The sequence below is a fragment of the Danio rerio genome, chromosome 21 (assembly GCF_049306965.1).
Source record: "Danio rerio strain Tuebingen ecotype United States chromosome 21, GRCz12tu, whole genome shotgun sequence".
Lineage (NCBI taxonomy): Eukaryota > Metazoa > Chordata > Actinopteri > Cypriniformes > Danionidae > Danio > Danio rerio.
In genome coordinates, this window is record NC_133196.1 from 8,525,019 (window position 1) to 8,545,026 (window position 20,008).

Genomic DNA, 20,008 nt, shown 5'->3' on the forward strand with positions numbered 1-20,008 from the left:
CATGATTTAATTAAGAAACAAAAATGTATTTAAATGGGATTTAAGTAAGGTATAATTCTATATTTTGTTGTTATTTTTTATTTTAAAAGAGAATCTGAGACATTATCGAGACAGGTTATAAACCTGAATGAGTTTCTTTCTTCTGTTCAACACAAGATATTTCAAAGAAACCTCAAAACTATTTACTTTCATTGTTGTGGAAGTTAATTGTTACAGGTTTTCAACATTCTTCAAAACATCTTCTTTTGTGTTTAACAGGGAAAAAATACTCAAATAGGTTTTGAACAACAAGTGAATGGGAGAAATGGGTGAACTATCTCTTAAATAAGACCAAATTATGCTTTACAGAATCCAACAGGGCTAAATAAAAATGATAATAATTATCTTATGTAATAAGAATCATAGGTGCAGAATTAACATATATTAACGGAAAGCATAATTAGTAAAAATGTTAAATAATTACATGAATTAATAATTACATTACACCACAGCAGAATGAACTGCCAACTTATCCAGCACGTTTTTACTCAGCGGATGCCCTTCCAGCCGCAACCCATCTTTGGGAAACATCCACACACACACATTCACTCACAATCATACACTACGGACAGTTTAGCCTACCCAATTCATCTGTAACGCATGTCTTTAGACTGTGGGGGAAACCGGAGCACCCGGAGGAAACCCACATGAAGGCAGGGAGAACATGCAAACTCCACACAGAAACGCCAACTGAGCTGAGGTTCGAACCAGCGACTCATCGACCTTCTTGCTGTAAGCTGACAGCGCTACCTACTGCGCCACTGCTTCGCCCATTATTAACATATGTAATAAAAAATATATATAACTTTTATTTATAAATGTATTATAGTATCTTTAAGTAAATATATAATAAAATGTTCATTTTAAAAGTTAAGACAGAATAAAAAAATTATATTAAATATATGCAAAATAAAAATATACCTTAAGTATGTTTACAGACAAATACAGTTGAAGTCAGAATTATTCGCCCCCTTGTTTATTTTTTCCCCAATTTCTGTTTAACAGAGATTTTTTTCAACACATTTCTAAACATAATAACTCATCTCTTATAACCGATTTATTTGATCTTTGCCATGATGACAGTAAATAATATTTGACTAAATATTTTGCCTGACACTTCTATACAGCTTAAAGTGACATTTAAAGGCTTAACTAGGTTAATTGGTTTGTTCTGTAGACTATCGAAAAAATAGCTTAAAGTGGCTTAAATTTTGACATTAAAATGGGTCATAAAAATTTAAAACTGCTTTTATTCTAGCCAAAATAAAACAAATAAGGCTTTCTCCAGGAGAAAAAATATTATCAGACTATTGTGAAAATTTCCTTGGTGTGTTAAACATCATTTGGGAAATATTTAAAAAAAGAGAACAACAAAAATTCTAATGGGGGCTAATAATTCTGACTTTAACTGTACATACAAGGATAAAAAAGGGGGAAAAAGTCATGAAAACTAGCTGAAATGGCCTGAAATAATCAGCAATATTATACAGAAGATAAAACAATAAAGAATCTCCATTTACTTTGAATGTGGCAGAATAGAATAGAAAAATAAGAAAGTGAATAAGTGTCACATTAACTTATGAATTCGAGAACATCAGTGGATATTATAGAGTATCTTTTTTATATTGTATCTATGAATTATAAAAATCTATTCACTGTTCAATATACATCAACTCAATGAAGAAATGAGACAATTTTCCTTGTTAACATAATCTAGTTAAGTCTTTAAATTACACTTTAATCGGAATCAAAGACTATAGACTACTTAAAGGGACTTTGAATACTATCTTGCAAAATATTATGCACTGACTGTCACCATAGGAAAGATTAAAAAGTGGACATTAGAAATTAAACTATTATGTTTAAAAACCTGTTGTAATAAATCATGGGTTTGAAGACTCATGCTTTATGTCACAACTGAAATCCAAAACGAATGAAGGCAAAACTAAACAAGTCATTGGTGGAGCGTATAGACAGTGATAGAGCCAATTTGGTGGATGGGAATGATTGGGAGGCCATGATGGGTAAGGGCTGATGGAGGGAATTTGGCCAGGACACCGGGGATACACTGACTCATATTAACTTTATGAGTCCATTAAACTTGTATTATCTTAAACTGACTGAAAACATCTTGCGTAACTAATCAAATTAAGTCACAACATGATTAACTTAGTTTAATAAGTTACAATGACATAAAAATATATGTTGTCATGACTAATTGATCATATACTTTTTTACAGTGTCCTACTTACGAGAAGTGCCATGGGATTTTTATTGACCACAGATTAACGTCTCATCCTAAAGATGGCGCTCACTGACAGTACAGTGTCTCCTTGTCTCCTATTGACCTTATTCTAATATGCGGAAGTGCGCCTGTTTTCGCGATTGTCTTAGAACTTTCGTTTCAGTCGCCTATGGGAGAAATGACAAGGAATAATAAAACGGCAAAAAACGGTCAAACTACTTGCTCTACAAACAAATGTTTGCATGACTATACAGACCAAGTAGAATAATATAACTAGGAAATATCAGTTTGCAACATCAAACAGCGAAACGAGCAGTTTTTAATGTCTAAAAATGAATGGAAGTAAATGAGACCGGAAGTCTCGTGCCAAAAAGATTCAAATGGCAGCGCCCGCTCGTCTGCGGAGAATAAGGTCAATACTGGGGCATTAGGACCCACAAAAAGCACAGGTTAAGCTCCCCCTGCTGGCTTCACTAACACCACTTCCAACCCCAAGTGGTCTCCCATCTAGGTACTGAGCGGGCGCAGGCCAGTGAGTAATCGCTCTGGGGCTGCAGGTTGATATGGCTGTAAAAACAGAAATTGTTCACAAAATAAAGAGTAAACTAAAACTAAATAAACCATTAATGAAAAACAACGTAAACTAAACTGGAATTAAATTTATTCAAAATAAAAACTTAAAAATGTGAAACTGTGATATCTTTGATGCCATTAGTCAGAAAACACTGCAAACAGAGGAATCATTTTTACTTTTTGAACAATAAAATATTGTGTAGGCAGCGCCGTGGCTCTGTGGTTAGCACTGTCGCCTCACAGCAAGAAGATCGCTGGTTCGAGCCTCAACTGGACCAGTTGGTGTTTCAGTGTGGAGTTTGCATGTTCTCTCCGAGTTGGCATGGGTTTTTTCTTGGTGCTCCGGTTTCACCCACAGTCCAAACACATGTTGAGGGTTTAAAAATTGGCCCTAGTGTATGAGTATGAATGTAAGAGTTTATGGGTGTGTCCCCCGCACTGGATTGTGGCTGTAAGGGCATCCCAAACAAATGTGCTGGATAAGTTGGCGGTTCATTACAATGTGGCAACCCCTGATAAATAAAGGGACTAAACCGAAAAGAAAATGAATGAATTACATATAAATGCTTAGTCCCTTTATTAATCAGGGGTTGCCACAGTGGAATGCACTGCCGACTTATTCACTAAATGTTTTACGGAGTGGATGCCCTTCCAGCTGCAACATAAGAAACACCCATACACACTCATTCACACTTATACACTACGGACAGTTTAGTTTATTCAGTTCACCTATACTGAATGTCTTTGGACTGTGGGGGAACCAGCGACCTTCTTGCTGTGAGGCGACGGTGCTAACCACTGTGCCACCACGCTGGCCCATAAATCAACATATCTGCAAAAGAAAATCATGAATATACATATATAAATAAATACAAGTATACTGCTGAAGTGCAGATTTTTCCATGCAGAAAAAAACATTTTTAAACATCATTTTAATATAAAAATATAGTATAAAATTTGTAATGTAACTGAAAACTGCACAGATTAATAAAGTGTTGTATTTAAAAGTGGCTGAAAATAAAACACTTTTTGAAAATCATTATTGTTGGCAGTCTCGTTTCAGAAATTTTAGTCTGTAAGAATATTTTATTATCATTTTTTCATATTATCGTGTAATAAATTCTTGCAATTCATGTTACAGACAACAGAGGGCGGTATAGGTTCACTGAGACTTATTAGCGTTCTAATAAATGTTGAAAACAATGAGCAATACAAAAATTGCAGTATTGTCTTATTTGATTTAACTTTAATAAAGAAACACAATTTTTTCTGTATTCTTTTCTAATATTTTAATAGATGAACTCTATGTTAAAGGGTCACGCAGTATCTCACTGGTCTGACAACATCTATTCTGGGCCAAAGTTTAACTCAAAACTGTCACTGCAGCAGATGACAAGACGAGCTCCCTTGAACATTACTCTCTGACGTCATGACAGCTAGCGGCGCCTGTGATTGGCTGTTGAACTCAGCCGAGGAAGCGTCACTTTTCTTATTTATCAGAAGACAACCCTTTCCCATTAATTTAAGTCAGTGTGGTCACTTTCAAGTACGTATTTTAGAAGAGGGAATAGGTTTATGCTGAAATAGCCACAAATATATTTTTTTCCATTCCATTTTCCAATTGAATTTAATATAGCCTACATTGATTCATTCATTTTCTTTTCAAGTTCCTTTATTAATCAGGGGTCGCCACAGCGGAATGAACCATCACTGGGAAACACCCATACACTCTCATTCACATACACAAACTACGGACAATTTAGCTTACCCAGTTCACTATACCTCATGTCTTTAGACTTGTGGGGTAAACCGAGCACCCGGTGGAGACCCACGCGAACACGGAGAGAACATTCAAACTCCACACAGAAAGGCCAACTGACTCAGTCGAGGCTCAAACCCGCGATCTTATTGCTGTGAGGTGACAGCACTACCCACTTAATAATTAAGTATAACTAATCGTGTACAAAACAAAGGTTTGTAGTTACATATGATTTGTATGTGGACTGCGTGACTGTGTGTTCTACATAGACGCATACATATACAGTGCTCAGCATACTGTAAATGAGTACACTCCCTTTTGGAAATGAATGTTTTTATCCGTCTCTTAGAGAATGTAGCCATTATATGTTAGTGCATTTGAACAAAATTGGGTTTACTAAACAGTTAGATCCATTAAAATAATAGTTTAGTCACCTAATATCTTTATAGAAATAAAGCACATTTAAAGTCAAGTGAGTTATTGTAAAATATAATAATAATAATAAAAAAAATATATAAATTTTTTATTGGTTCTCCTATCCTAACCTGCCTAGTTAACCTAGTTAAGCCTTTAAATGTCACTTTAAGCTGTATAGAAGTGTCTTGAAAAACATCTAGTCAAATATTATTTTCTGTCATCATGGCAAAGATAAAATAAATCAGTTATTAGAGATGAGTTATTAAAACTATTATGTTTAGAAATGTGTTGACAAAATCTGCTCTCCGTTATACAGAAATTAGGGAAAAAATAAACAGGGAGGGCTAATAATTCTGACTTCACCTGTACATATATCCATGAATGTGTGTATTTCAATATACATAATAAATATGCACAGTGCACACAAAAAAATATTATGTAAATATAGACTTTTATTTTGTATGCACTTAGTCAGGCACACAGACTTTTAAATTCAGCCAGATAGCACCCGGGCTTCCGGTGAACTGTCTTTCCAATAAAATCGCCACGTTTGAGATCTGTTTTCTTTAAAAATAAGTGATCTTCACTGCTTCATAGATATATACGATATAAAATGGGTTTCCGACCAGACAAGAAGCACTGCATTAAATTACATTTTTTTCATGTCTTTAAAATATGACAGGTTAGTTTACCCCAATATTTTCAATAGAGTTTCTGCACTTGCCTGCTGCCACTGATGGAGCTAGAGTTTACGCGGTCTATCATGTAGTTTTATGCTTGAACAATTAAATGAATGCTTAAGTATATTTAACTGAATGTATTGTAATTACATAACAACTTTAGTGCGGTAAAAGGAACCTTACAAAATTGAAAATAGTCACATTAACCTTTAACCGGAAGTTTACTGTTGGCTAAAAAAAAACTTTACCGTTGGTATTGTTTAATAGCACTTTTTTTTCTTCAGTAAAGAAGTTTTTTTTTTAGCAGAAACTGTGGTCTTATGATTTATAAAGTAGAAGTCAGCAGCTTCTGACATTTTGAGAGTCAAAAAACAAACAAATAAATAAATAAATAAGGCCGACGCAGCGGCGCAGTAGCTAGTGCTGTCGCCTTACAGCAAGAAGGTTGATGGGTCGCTTGTTAGCATTTTCTCCCTGCGTTCATGTGGGTTTCCTCTGGGTGCTCCAGTTTCCCCCACAGTCCAAAGATATGCAGTACAGGGGAATTAGGTAGGCTAAATTGTCCTTAGTGTATGAGTGTGTGTGTGGATGTTTCCCAGAGATAGGTTGCGGCTAGAAGGGCATCCTTAACATGCATAATAACATGCTGGATAAGTTAGTGGTTGACAAGACAATGAATGAATCAACGAATAAAGAAAATGAATGAATCAACGAATAAATAAATAAAAAAATAAAAAATAAAATGACAGGCAAAATATGATTAATACTCGACCTGTTGCTCCTGATGATAACGCTGTAATTAACATTACGTTTTTTGCACAGCCCTATTGTTTACTCTCATAACACCTCAGTGTGTTGTCAGGAACAACAGCAATTATTTTTGTTGTACATATATGTGTTTTTGACACTCAAAGTGCTTTTAGCCATTAACTTACATTTAATGAATCACCACCAAGGACCGCAATTTAGTCTAATTTAAAACTCAAAAACTCAAACTTCCAGTTACGGCATGGCGCCTGTGTCTGGTTTTGCCGCCGTTGCTGAGAGGGGTCTGGATGCAGACCTGGTGCAATGCAATCTGAGCTGCATGCAGTGCTTTTTAATGCACTCACCTAACCCTACTGAAAAAAGTGTTGCATGCGGAACTGTTGCAAACAATTTATTTGTGTTGAATTTAAATAAACAAATTAAGTTTAATAATGTTCAACTTAATTTGTTTGTTTAAATTCAACACAAATAAATTGTTTACAACCCCTTAACGTAAACAAATTGAGTAAATCCAAGGAATCATCTCTGAATAATTTTTTTCAGTATACTGAAAAAAGTGTTGCATGCAGAAATGTTGCAAACAATTCATTTGTGTTGAATTTAAATAAACAAATTAGGTTTAATAATGTTCAACTTAATTTGTTTGTTTAAATTCAACACAAATAAATTGTTCACAACCACTTAATGTAAAAAAATTGAGTAAATCCAAGGAATCATCTTTGAATAATTTTTTTCACCGTGATGTCACTCGCTCCATTGAGTCCATGGTGTCTCACTGTCTCAGCCTGCATTATAAAAGCTGCATCCAGATACTATTGAGGCTGGATACTCACCTAAAAAACATTTAAAGACATCTAAAGATCTTTTTGGTCAAGCTTTTATTTATGGTGAGCCGGTTTTACATTGCTGTTTCTGTTCTTGGATTTTTAACTTGTTTTAATATGTTTTCTTTTATTGATATGTTTTCTTTCACCTGTTTTGGGGTTTTCTTTTGTTGTAAAGCACTTTGTGATTTAATGTCTGTGAAAGGTGCCACATAAATAAAACCTTTTACCTACTTCCTTACTAAAAGTATTTAATGTTCAACTCAAGATATAAATTCTTAAATGGCCTGAGGGTGAATAAATTACTGTCAGATTTTATTTTTGGTATGAAGTATCCCTTTAACACATAGACATTGACACAGAGCTGTAAGTGTGGTCAGGTCACATTTAAACACCTCTCTGTCACCGCAGTGTATATCAGATTACACATCCTGATTAGCTGTTTAATCTCATTAACCGCACCTCTATTATTGCTAATCTGGCTATAGACGTCTAAACACTTGGCAGCGTGATTTTTCATATACCAGCCTTTAAATAAACTGGCTAAAATGACTACATATATTTATAAATAAAGGCAAATACATTCTGTTAAAGGGATAGTTCACCAAATAATGAATATTTATTTACTGTTTACTCACCCTCAAATGATTCTTTCCAAATCTTTTTTTTTTCTGTTAAACACAAAAGAAGATATTTTGAAGAATGTAGAATCTGGTATCTACCATAATAGGAAAAACAAATGCTATTGAAGTCAATGGATACCAGTGTCAAACTTTTTCAAATATTTTTTTCATATTTTGTGTTCAACAGAAGAAAAAAACCTAAAGCTGAATGCATGACGACAGAATTTTCGGGTATTGGGTTAACTATTCCTTTAATCCACAAACAGGACAATTGGAAAGTTTTGGTTTTGCTTTATATCAATAACATTAATTTATGTAACATTTATAATAGCGTTTTGACAATTAGCTTTTTTCAATGACATTAATTTTAAGACTGTGGACTTTGACCTAGCCCACTTAATAGTAGACTCATATAGTAGTCTAGTTTATAGTAGCATTTAATATTTACTGTAGATTCTGCCCTATTTATAGTCTACTTTATAGTAGACTGCATAGTCTTCTTTATAGCAGCATCTCTTCTATTTAGTTTATGGACTGTAGATGTTGCCCTATATAGTCTACTTTATAGACTTGTATAGTAGTCTAGTTTATAGTAGCATTTAATTTTCTACTTTAGATTTTGCCCTATTTATAGTCTACTTTATAGTAGACTGCATAGTAGTCTACTTTATAGTAGAATCTAATCTACCATTTTTATCATAATAGCTACAAAAACTGAACACAAGGTATGTTCAGCATGCCTCCATTGTGTTTTCCAGACGTAATTTACATAATCAAATCAGATTTAAATGCATCTCCTTGATGGGATCAGTGTTTAAGACCTGATCGTCCTGTTAACTGCGCTGAAGAATTTCCATAAGACAGGAGACACTGAACTGTTCCAGAACATTCCAAGCGTTTCTGGAATTATTTACATAACTAATTCAACGGTCTAATCTGCTGAAACGGTAAACTGTAGATTCGAGCTATTAACTGTGTTGCATCAAATGCATTTGACAGGGAAACGCAAGCAACCAGTACCCGGAAACACACAAACACACATGCACGCACGAAGAAAGATTCAAACTTACAGCGGACTCTTTTTTTTTTTTTTTTTTTTACAGCGTGAGGGAGTCCGAGTCATCTGCGCGAGTCGATGCGTTTCAGTAAACTGATTCGACCAGTTCAATCAAATGTTACCCTGCTTGTTTTTTGTTTGTTTGTTTGATTTTTGTCATTTAGTTATCATAGTCTTTTGTCATTTTTATACAAGATGTTGTACAAGTATTATACAATTATTATTTGTACAATTTAAAATACAATTGCATATGTTTAAATACGTTTTGCAATATTTATATATGCAAAAATAAATATGTAGGTATTATTGTTATTATTTCATCTTAACATTATTATTATTGTTAGGATTGCATTTTCATGTATTTTAAAAAATATGTTAATACAGCATTTCAAAAGAAAGAAGACACACAAAAGTAGTATAGTAATGTTAAAAACATAGCAGTTGCAATATACACTTTTATACATCAGTGTCATAAAATGTGCTTTAAAGGTATATACTTTTTCTATACATTTATTGCATCATTTATTAATGCAAATGTTGTGTTATTATATATATATATATATATATATATATATATATATATATATATATATATATATATATATATATATATATATATAATTGTTATTATATTTATATGTATTTTGCTACTTATTGTTTTGTTAGCAATACACTGCCAAAGTATAAATACACAACCCTAAGCTAACACGAGTGCTGCTTTAAAAAAAGTTCAAAATACACCTTTTATCATTTATATCAGTGTCATTAACCATATTTTACAAGTTTTGCAACCCAAATTTTATTTGCTTCAAAATATGACCATGTGCACCTTTTTATCTGTTAAAATCTTGTAATTTATTGTTTTATATACAATATTGCCATCTCAAAATAATGCCAGGATAAATACGCAAACACTGCCAATGATGTATGTGAATAAATGAAAATGAATGAACATAACACTTTTATTGATGCAACTATATTAAAAGAACAACTCTCAGTTACAAAGGAGTCATTCACAAAAGCTTCGAACGAATCATCCTAAAGAATCGACTCGCGAATCGAGCAGCGACAGACGGCCAAAGGTTATACACGCAGCGCTCCTCTCACCCGTGCCTGGATAAACCTCCGTTTCCCGCTGTTCTCCGCCTCATTCGCGTGATATAACGCAAACGACAATCGCTGGACTTTCTCGAGGGAGCGACCTGGCCTTGGTGTCGGATGTAGACTCGGTTCAGAGCCTACGGTCCCCCCCTCTCTCCGCTCCACACACCGCTGGCCTTCTAGCATTTCTCCACAGCCGGGAAAGAGGCGCTGGTCGCGGGTATGGATGCCGTGTGGATGCTGCCTGTGCTGCTGGTGCTCCCGCTCCTATTATGGACAAGCAGCACGTTTGTTTTCTATTTTAAAAAGTGCTTTTACGTGGCGTACATGATGCTGCTGGCCGTCATCGCCATACCCATTTGCATTCTGAAAAGCGGCGGTAGAGACATTGAGAATATGAGGTGAGTTGTCAACAACGCGTGCGTTGATTTATTTCGCACTATGTGATGTGATTTAAAGCTATTATTGAGGCTGCATAAAAGGAATACAATAATAAATTTATCATAACATGCATTTATTATGTGTATTTTTACAGTGAAACATGTTGCACGTGATGTACAACATGCATAATAACATATACGAATGCATGGAGCAAACTGTGTGTGGATATGGCTTACATAATTAACGTTATGCATTTGTACCGGAATGCATCGCATCTGGTTTCCCCTGACAGATGTTCGGATCACGGCTGAGTCTTTAGCCAGCTCGCTAAGTACGCGTGAACACATTTACAGTAGGCCTCTAGTTCATGTATTTGAAATGGACTCGGAGTGATTCCTAAATAAATCATAATAAATATTATTTTTATCACATTAACAAGGCAACTAGCACGCGCGCTTTTCGCAGTTGTGTGCATAAGCCCAGTGCTAGCTGCTAGCTAGATATGGCGACCAAAGCGTGTGTTTGTTTTCAGCTGATGTGCTGGAGGTGTGAAGGGGATGCGGGCTGCGAGTTACACATGCTCTGGTTTGTCAGATAGTTTTATTAATGAGGCTGTGATGGATTGGTTTCATGGCTCAGCTGGTGCAGGGTTCATCCTGGTCGATGGAGTTTGATTTAAACCAACAGTCACACACGTTTCACACATTGGACAGTTGATCGATTTGATTTCGGATTCCAGGTCATCGGTTTAGAATCCGTGTTCGCTCAAAATCTTTTCGAATCGTTCTGTTAGTGTTTTGAATGCCACTGACATGGCAATAGAACTTCTAGACCTTTAAGGTCTTCCAACTTCAAAGTGAAGATTCCAATGTTCGCCAAAGTTAATAGAGAGGACTGTCAGTACATTAGAGTAATTCACTGTGATGTGGTAAAGTTAGTTTGTGGTGTTTTGAGACACATGGAAGACTGTTACTGAGGTAAAGTTGATTTTATATTCACACATTTGGACTTTCTCCTAATTAATATAGATTATGAAAAAAGTTATTTGCAAATACTAAATAGGTGAATCCAGTGGTGTAAAGTAACAAAATACAAATGCTCAAATTACTGTAATTGAGTAGTTTTTCCTCAGGAATTGTAAGCAGTTTTAAAAATGTGTACTTTTACTTTCCCTCGAGTAAATATTTTGTGCTGTATCAGTACTTTTGCTATTTTCCTTCAACCTGCAGCCACTACTTTATTTTTTCTTGTCTATGGAGATTGGCTCAGTGGAAAAAATCAGCCCTGTGATTCCTGTCCAATCAAGTCACACATAGATAGTAAATCACATCATACTGAACATTTCCAAGACATGGGCACTCTATAATTGCAGCAAACGGTTTGAAAGCATTAAAAGTGTCCGAGATGATGTTCAAAATCTTTACATGCACTTACAGAGAGACTGTTAAGACTGTATGTCACTGATCCCAGTAGACACACAACATCATGAGACAATAATGTTAGGTTAGACTTAGGTCACCAGCTTCTAAGGACATTGATATTTTGACGTCCAATAACAACGTGAAAGGACGTTGATATTTTGTTGATTTTAGGTTTTGTTGGAAAGTGCCCTAAATCCAACGTCGAGCCAACATCTTAAACCAACGTCATATTGACGCGTTATCCAACGTCTGATAGACATCATATTTGAAATGTCCACAAAACGTTAAGCTATAACGTCATTAGACTTTGATATTTTTGTTGTTTTTAAGATTAATTGGAAATCAACCCAAATGTAGCATCTGTCGTTGGACATAGAAGTGGACAACTGACGTTGGGTTCTGAAAAAATTTAATGTACCACAACGTTGGGGTACAACTTAGAGTTGTCCAAAGTCCAAAAAAGGAACCAAAAACATTATCAAAACATTTCATGTGACTTTAGTCTTTATACTGTTATAATATGAAGTTCCAGTAACGTGTGTGTGGCAAAAACTGCAAAAACTACATTATTTTCCAATGTCTTCTGCATAATATCAGTGTGTGCATTTTGAATGAATGGCAATACATTGTACTGTCTATAGTAAATATATAGTCTATGAGCTGACGCAGAAAATAACATATAGACAAAGAAAGTCGTATTACAGGGTTTTTTTTATTCACAAAAGTAGTCTTGGGCATGAGTTGGGTATGATTACAGGTTATTATTAAGTCTCATGGAACGCTTTGACAACACTTTTAGTTCTTTTTATGGACTTCTCAGGAGCTTTACTGTCTATGGAGGATGAGACAGCTCTCTGATTACTTCTAACATATCTTAACTTGTGTTAAAAGATAAATTAAGTTCTCAGGGGGTTGGTCAGACACAAGAGTGGGCAATTAATGACAGTATTAATCCTTTAAGACAACATTTAAGTTATCCCACCACAAACATTTCTAATAAAGGACTAGTTCACCCAAAATGAAAATGGTATCATAAATTGCTCACCCATCAGTTTCAATCTTCTCTTGAAGTTTTTTCCTATGTTAGACAGGGGGTCTCATCAACACTCTGCTCACCAACTTTATTTCTTTTGGTTCATTTTGAACAACTTGTGGTCAAGTAAATGTTCCAAAAATCAATCATTTTAAAATGAATCTATAACAATAATTTAAATAGGACATTAAGCTCTTTTATGAAATATTTCACCAGAGTGAAATAAGATTCTGACAGTATGATAACCTTGGATAAAAATATGGCGGTATTGTGATTACTACTCTAAAATATATTCTTTTTTTAAGGTCTGGTAAAAAATAAAAATAAAAATCTCTTTTAAACACAGTATATTTTAGTTTGAGAAGCATTTAAAATATTTTGCATCCATAAACATGTCAGGTTAAATAATTCAAATAAATTATTAACTTCTGTCTTAACTGTTTTTTATTTTTTTTTACAAGTTAAAATAGCATCTTTAGTTATCTTTTCTGCTAGAGATACTGTTGTCCTAAAAAAACAGAAAAAAAAGTAATAGTAATAAACAAATCATACACGTACCTAAGGAACAGTATTGCAGAAAATTTTGAAGGTTTTAAAACCTTAAAGGGCCATGAAACCCCCTCGTTTCAGCAGGGTGTTTTCACACCTCTACTTTGGAAAAAGTCAGAAAAGTGGGCGTGTCCAGCTCTGTTTATGGGGGAGTGTCGGAGGAAGAAAAGAGGCTTGGTGTGGGAGTGTCTATTTGGGCGCGCTGAATTTCAGAGTCAAAACACACACCCACAGCGGACAATGTGACTGTGTTTACATGGACATCTGTAGTCGAAATATTTGCCAAATTATTAAATGGTGGACTTTAACTGCAGTTTGGCTCTTTCATTCAGGGAATTCATTCATGTCCCTTAGAGGAACTGCTCTAAGCGTGTATTTTTCATGCAATGTTTGATACCGCACGGCGAATGAGAGAAAAAAAAACTCTGCATTTCCCGGAAACTTGGATGCACACGGCAGGTAGCGTCAGAAAGCCGCGTGTGTTATTCCGGTCACAAAATCCAACACGAGGTTATAGTTTAATTGTAACTGTTAGTGCTAACTTGTTTACACTTGGTGCAATAGTTTGTTTGATACGAATAAAATACGAACTGAATAAAAAAAAGAGCACTGGTCGCTCACTTACCAAATCTGTAGAGACAGGACAATCACCAGCAACTAGAGCCGCGTCTTTATTTAGAGGAGACTACAAGCGAATCTGGATCTCAGCATTTGCAGATGAGAACAGCTCTCAGGTAAACAATAATCCTCCTTAGACATGTAAGTTATTGTTGTCGAGCGTCACGTACACTGTTAATCCACACGTGAGTCTGCGCTCTCACAGAGAGAAAATGAAAACAAAACTTAACTGCAGCAAACTATAAAAGCAACACTTCACGCTTGTTTTGCCAATACAGTGTGGTGTCTCTGTCGTCTAAACACTGTGACAGTAATGAATATTAATGAAGTTGCACAATAGAGCGCGCTGATTGGTTTGAACCAATCCTTACTCATGCATTAATGCAACACACTGTAAGACGTAATAAGACACACTCTGGCACAGACGTCCAGTCTGCACGCTGGAAAACACGCTATTATGTCATGACCGTGACGCAGCTTCAAAAATTAGTTTCAAATCGGAAGTACGAATTTGCTTGAAATAACGCAAAAACAACCAATTTACACTTTTTTTGTGAAATATAGGTGTCCTAATAGTGTTTTTAGCAGTGTGGGACACATATACGACTGTCAACAGCTCAAAAAATGTGTTTTGGTGTTTCGTGACCCTTTAACATTTCCAAACTGCGGTATACCTTGAAAACAGTTATCGTCCCATGCCTACTTCTTTTGCTGTATTTGTGAGGATTTTGTAGCAGTTTGGCTCTCACAAAAAGTACAAATCAACTTGCATGAGTGCGATTACTTCTTTTTTCTTATTTTCTGTTTTAAGTTGTGTAATGCAATCTGCTTGTGTGTTAAATAGCTACATGCTAATGTTTTTGGCACACTTAAGGTCTGGTCAAGTTTGTTATGTACACATATTTGTGTGTGTACATTGTGTTTTACACCACCTGTTATGAAAAGGAGCAGTGTGTGGTGGCTTGTCTTCTAACAGTGCGCATGTGATATGAAAATTGAAGAGCTGATGTCTGAATGCACATGCACAAAAGTGCCCGTCAGAGCCTGTCCCGTTGTTCATCTGCTTTTAGACAACTTTGAAAGAGGCTGTTTGTTATGCTCACCAAAAAAATAGACAATTTCTACTATTCATAACTTGATTTATTCACACGAGGGTACAATGAACACACTGCGCACCACAGAATGATAAACACCCATTTGTTGCATCTAATAAGACATTCATCCCTCCCAAGTTGAGTTTTTCTGATATTTTACCATTTGTTTGGGCTCTGTGATGTTAAAGAAAAAATATAATATGAAATAGAATTGCTAAATAATGCAATATATAATATGTAATATAGTAGTTTAAAAAAAATTATAGCATGACTAATGTACACTTTGGTTTTTTAGCGACGAATATTGACATGTAAGGCAAGTTTATTTATATAGCACATTTCACACACAGTGGCAATTCAAAGTGCTTTACATAAACAAGAATAAAAGAAACAAGTAAAATAAAAATAAAAACAAATAATAAAAATGCGTCAAAACAAAACATAAAAACAGGTAAAATGTGATATAAAAGAATGAAGAAGAAGAGAAAAACATGATAGTGCAATCTGTCGGACGCAGCACAGTGCTCATTCAGTAAAGGCACAGCTAAACAGATGTGTTTTCAGTCTTGATTGACTACACAGCCAGATGCGCTGATCTTTTTCAGAGGCTCACAAAAGAAACTTTTGCATTAAATCGCTCATTTATTGCGGACTATTGTGATAAATATATTCCAATATGCACAACTGTAAAATATTTGTTCAATTGTTTTGATATATTATTGTGCAGCCTTACTGTATGTTTAGTAGGGTCGCACAATACTGTAATTCGGTACCAATCGATTCTAAAATTTTAAAAACGTTCATTTCCTGCTAACTTTGCAGCGCTGTTGAGCCTGTTCTTAAATAGTGCTGATTTGCCTTTGTGTTAACATGCTCGATAGAAATAACTGTGATTGGCTGTGAAGGTCATCAATTCACTGAACTCACCACTGTTTACTAAGTGCAACCACAGATACAGGGACACTGGAGCGCTCTAAAGCCACTATTCATCAGTGGCATACTTGCCAACACTCCCGTTTTTGCCGGGAGTCTCCCGTATTTCAGACCCATCTCCCGTCCATTTCCTGTAGTGTTCTGTCTCCCGGAAAACTCCCGGAAATCCACCCCCTCAGCTTTTTGGTACAGTCTGCCTAGGTTTTCTGTTCAGTCGCCATGCGCACCGAACAAAACGTACAACCATTTTCATACCCTCTCCCCGCTCTTCAGTTCGCACGCAACCCCGGAGAAAACATAAATAAAAATTTATATATATATATATATATATATATATATATATATATATATATATATATATATATATTTTTTTTTTTTTTTTGTAAGTAAACTAATAGAGATGCATCAAAATGAAAATTCTGGGCTGAAACTACAAATTGTGGATGCACTTTGCAGAAACCGAAAGTCATTTTGTAAGACTTAAAAACAAAAAAAAGGTCAATTTTATTGATGGTAAATGAGTTGAGAGAAGTCATTTGTCCAGAGATGCCATGACAACACATGCAGTAATGCTATTGCAAGCAGCAGGAACAAGTATACTACATAGAATTGTCCTGTCAGCATATATCACGATATGCACATTTACAATATTTTGATAACTTCAATATATGTTGCTGCCCTACACTCTGTTTAGTCATTGTTTTCAATGCTCTCTGTAGTATTTGTGCATTATTTTGTTTATACGCTTGTCATGTTTTTTAATGTCAGAACATTGTTTGTTGTTCTAAATATGGCTGACAATTATTTATTATAATTTTATTTATTTGTTTTTTTTTTTTTGGTATACAAACCTTGGGGAAGGACTGAAGTGAAAGTTCTTGGCTGAAACACAATTTGCGGATACACTTGGCCTAAAATCAAAGCAGAAAATGCTTTGTAGTAATTTATTTATTATTTTACAAAATAACAAAGTAATTTTGTAAGACTTTTAACTGTATATTACTCCAGTAACTTTAATTATACTGATAAAAAAGTACAATATTATTGACAGTAAATGAGTTTGGAGTAGTCATTTTAGCAGCTTTGCCATGACAGCGCAGTAATGCTATTACAAGCAGCAAGAACAATTATACTACCTGACCAAATGTCTTGTCGTCGATCCAAGTTATAAGAGCAACACATAAAAACTTGACTTCTAGTTGATCATTTGTGAAAAAAAAAAATTCCCCTCTAAATCATCTGTTGATCTGCACCCCAATCATCACAAATACTGCAGAAGACCTATTGAAACCAGCATGGACCCAAGATTCTCACAAAAATCTGTCAAGTTTGGTGAAGGAAACATCATGGTTTGCGGTTACGTTCAGTATGTGGGCATGTGAGTGATCTGTAGAGTGTATGGCAACATCAACAGCCTGAGGTATCAAGACATTTGTGCTGCCCAATACATTGTGAACCTCAAGAGAGGGCAAATTCTTCAGCAGGATAGTGCTCTTTCTTATACTGCAGTCTCCACATTAAAGATCCTGAAAGCAAAGAAGGTCAAGGTGCTCCAGGATTGGTCAGCCCAGTCACCTGAAATGAACATTATTGAGCATGTCTGGTTTTATTTTAGTAAAATAAGCAAAATCTAGAGGCCTTTGCCTTTCCTATAAGCCACTTCTGATACCAAACGATCACCTAAAAGTCAAGTTATTGTTTGTTGTTCTTAAAACTTAGATAGGTGACAGGATTTTTGTCAGGTAGTGTACACTACATAGAATTGTTCTGTCAGCATACGCTTTAAAAAATACACAATACATTCATATTGTCCCAACAAAAATGTATTACTAAATTTAAGTGGATTTAAATTTAGTAATTTGGCAAATAATTTGATTAAGTTGTCCCAAAAAAATCTTAAGAATTTAGTTGTTTTGGCTCATTTTAAATAAATAGTTTGAACAAGCAACAGAATCTTTGTTTTTGTTTTTCAGTGTATATCACAATATGCACACTTGCAATATTTTGACCACTTCAATACATTGCGCCGCCCTACTGCATGTTTACCGTTATACGTTATCAGTGCCGTCTGTAGTTCACAGGTAAACCCGATCAGGTGAGCAGGTCTGTTCAGGACAGTGTTTGAACGTGGGAGTGCGACGTTACCCGGTAATTACGCTGGATCTCCTGTATCAGGACTGGTGTAGACTTTCCACAGCTCAGTTATCAAGTGTTGACGACTGGTCGAATACTGTACATGCTAAAATCTCATCGTGCCAATTATGTGGAAACTCATTTCAGCGTAAAGGCTGTTTTAACAGGATGACCTAACACCTGTATTAACCAACAGAGAGCACATGACGTGGAGGGGCAATGGGTGGTGTCCTGTTGCATCAGTGCTGTTCGTCTCTTTTTAAGGTTGTCTGCTCTTTCTTTCAGTCTCTTTATCAGTGCGATAGGACGGAGTGATTGAGCCACATGCTGAGGTGATGCTGGGATGCCGGGCTTATTGGGTTAAAGGAGAGAGATGACAAGGTGTATAGAGATAGAGACGGTGGAGGACAGATTTTATCAAGCCGAGTTTAGGAGTTGAGCCAATATGAAAAGGATGTCATTAGCTGTGAGTCCATCCGTTCATTTAAAACTTAATTTCTGCTCTTTTTTTCCCTTCTAAGATAAACACACCAATAAACGACACTTTGAAGTTTAAGAGTTTGAAAAATTTTAAAGTAAAAAAAATTATAGTTGTCGTTAAAGGGCCATGAAATCTGTTTCAGCAGGGTGTTTTTACACCTCTACTTTGGAAAAAGTCAGGAAAGTGGGTAGAGCTGCTCGATTTTGGGAAAAATCATAATTACGATTATTTTGGTCATAATTGTAATCACGATTATTTAAAACGATTACTGTTGAAGTCTAAATGATTAGCGCTCCTGGGAATATGTTTTTTTTTAAATAAATATTTCCCAAATTATGTTTGACAGAGCAAGGAATTTTAACAGTATTTCCTATAATATTTTTCTTCTTGGCTTATTTGTTTTATTTTAGCTAGAATAAAAGCAGGTTCAAATATTTTGAAACCCATTTTAAGGTCAATATTATTAGCCCCCTTGAGCAATATATTTTTTAAATGTCTGCAGAAGAAACCACTGTTAAACAATGAACTGCTTAATTACCCTTATTAAGCCCTTGAATTGCACTTTAATCTGAATGCTTGTATTTAGAAAAATATCTAGAAAAATTTGATGTACTGTCATCATAGCAAAGATAAAAGAAATCAGTAATCAGAAATGATATATAGAAATTATTATGTTCAGAAATAAGTAAAAAAAAATTCTTTCCATTAAACAGAAATTGGGCGGGAAAAGGATTGCTTATATTCAGGAGGGCTAATAATTCTGATTTTAATGTATATATACAGTTATTTTCCTCCCTGCAAAGGAAAATAAATACAATAGAATAAAAATATGAAACAAACTGTGCTTTAAGGATTTTCACTGTAAGAATAAAACTTTAGCTACAACAATCCTTCAGTCAAGAGCAGAGGATTTTTTCGTTTTGTTTGATTAATGATAAAAGCAACATCGCGCATTTCTTTAATGGTTTCTCTTTCACGTGTCTTTTGATCCTCAACTCGTAACTCATTTGTTTATTACACAAATGAGGGTTATTATGAATAATCACTAAACACTGCGTTTTGCGTCCTTTGCTCCTCCGACACTTCCCCTAAACAGAGCTGAACATGCCCACTTTTAGGGTTGCGCAATTTATCGAAAATCCGATTTCGATTTTGGCTTCAAACGATTCTGAAAAAGAATTAATAGAGATAAACGATTATTGCATCATATACCGCCCCCTTTCCAGCTGTTGCTCCTAAAAGTGCGAAAGACCACGTGCTTATGTGTGTGCGGCACGCG

General features: G+C 35.1%; 1 protein-coding gene across 1 annotated transcript in view; it reads left to right on the top strand.

Moving 5' to 3' along the window:
* Positions 1-10,149: 10,149 nt before the first annotated feature.
* agpat2 (1-acylglycerol-3-phosphate O-acyltransferase 2 (lysophosphatidic acid acyltransferase, beta)) overlaps positions 10,150-20,008 on the top strand; it is a 34,227-nt gene continuing 24,368 nt past the window's right edge. The window contains 1 exon segment of the mRNA NM_001077732.1: positions 10,150-10,487. Within this exon segment, the coding sequence (NP_001071200.1) occupies positions 10,309-10,487 (179 nt within the window). The 5' untranslated portion in view covers positions 10,150-10,308.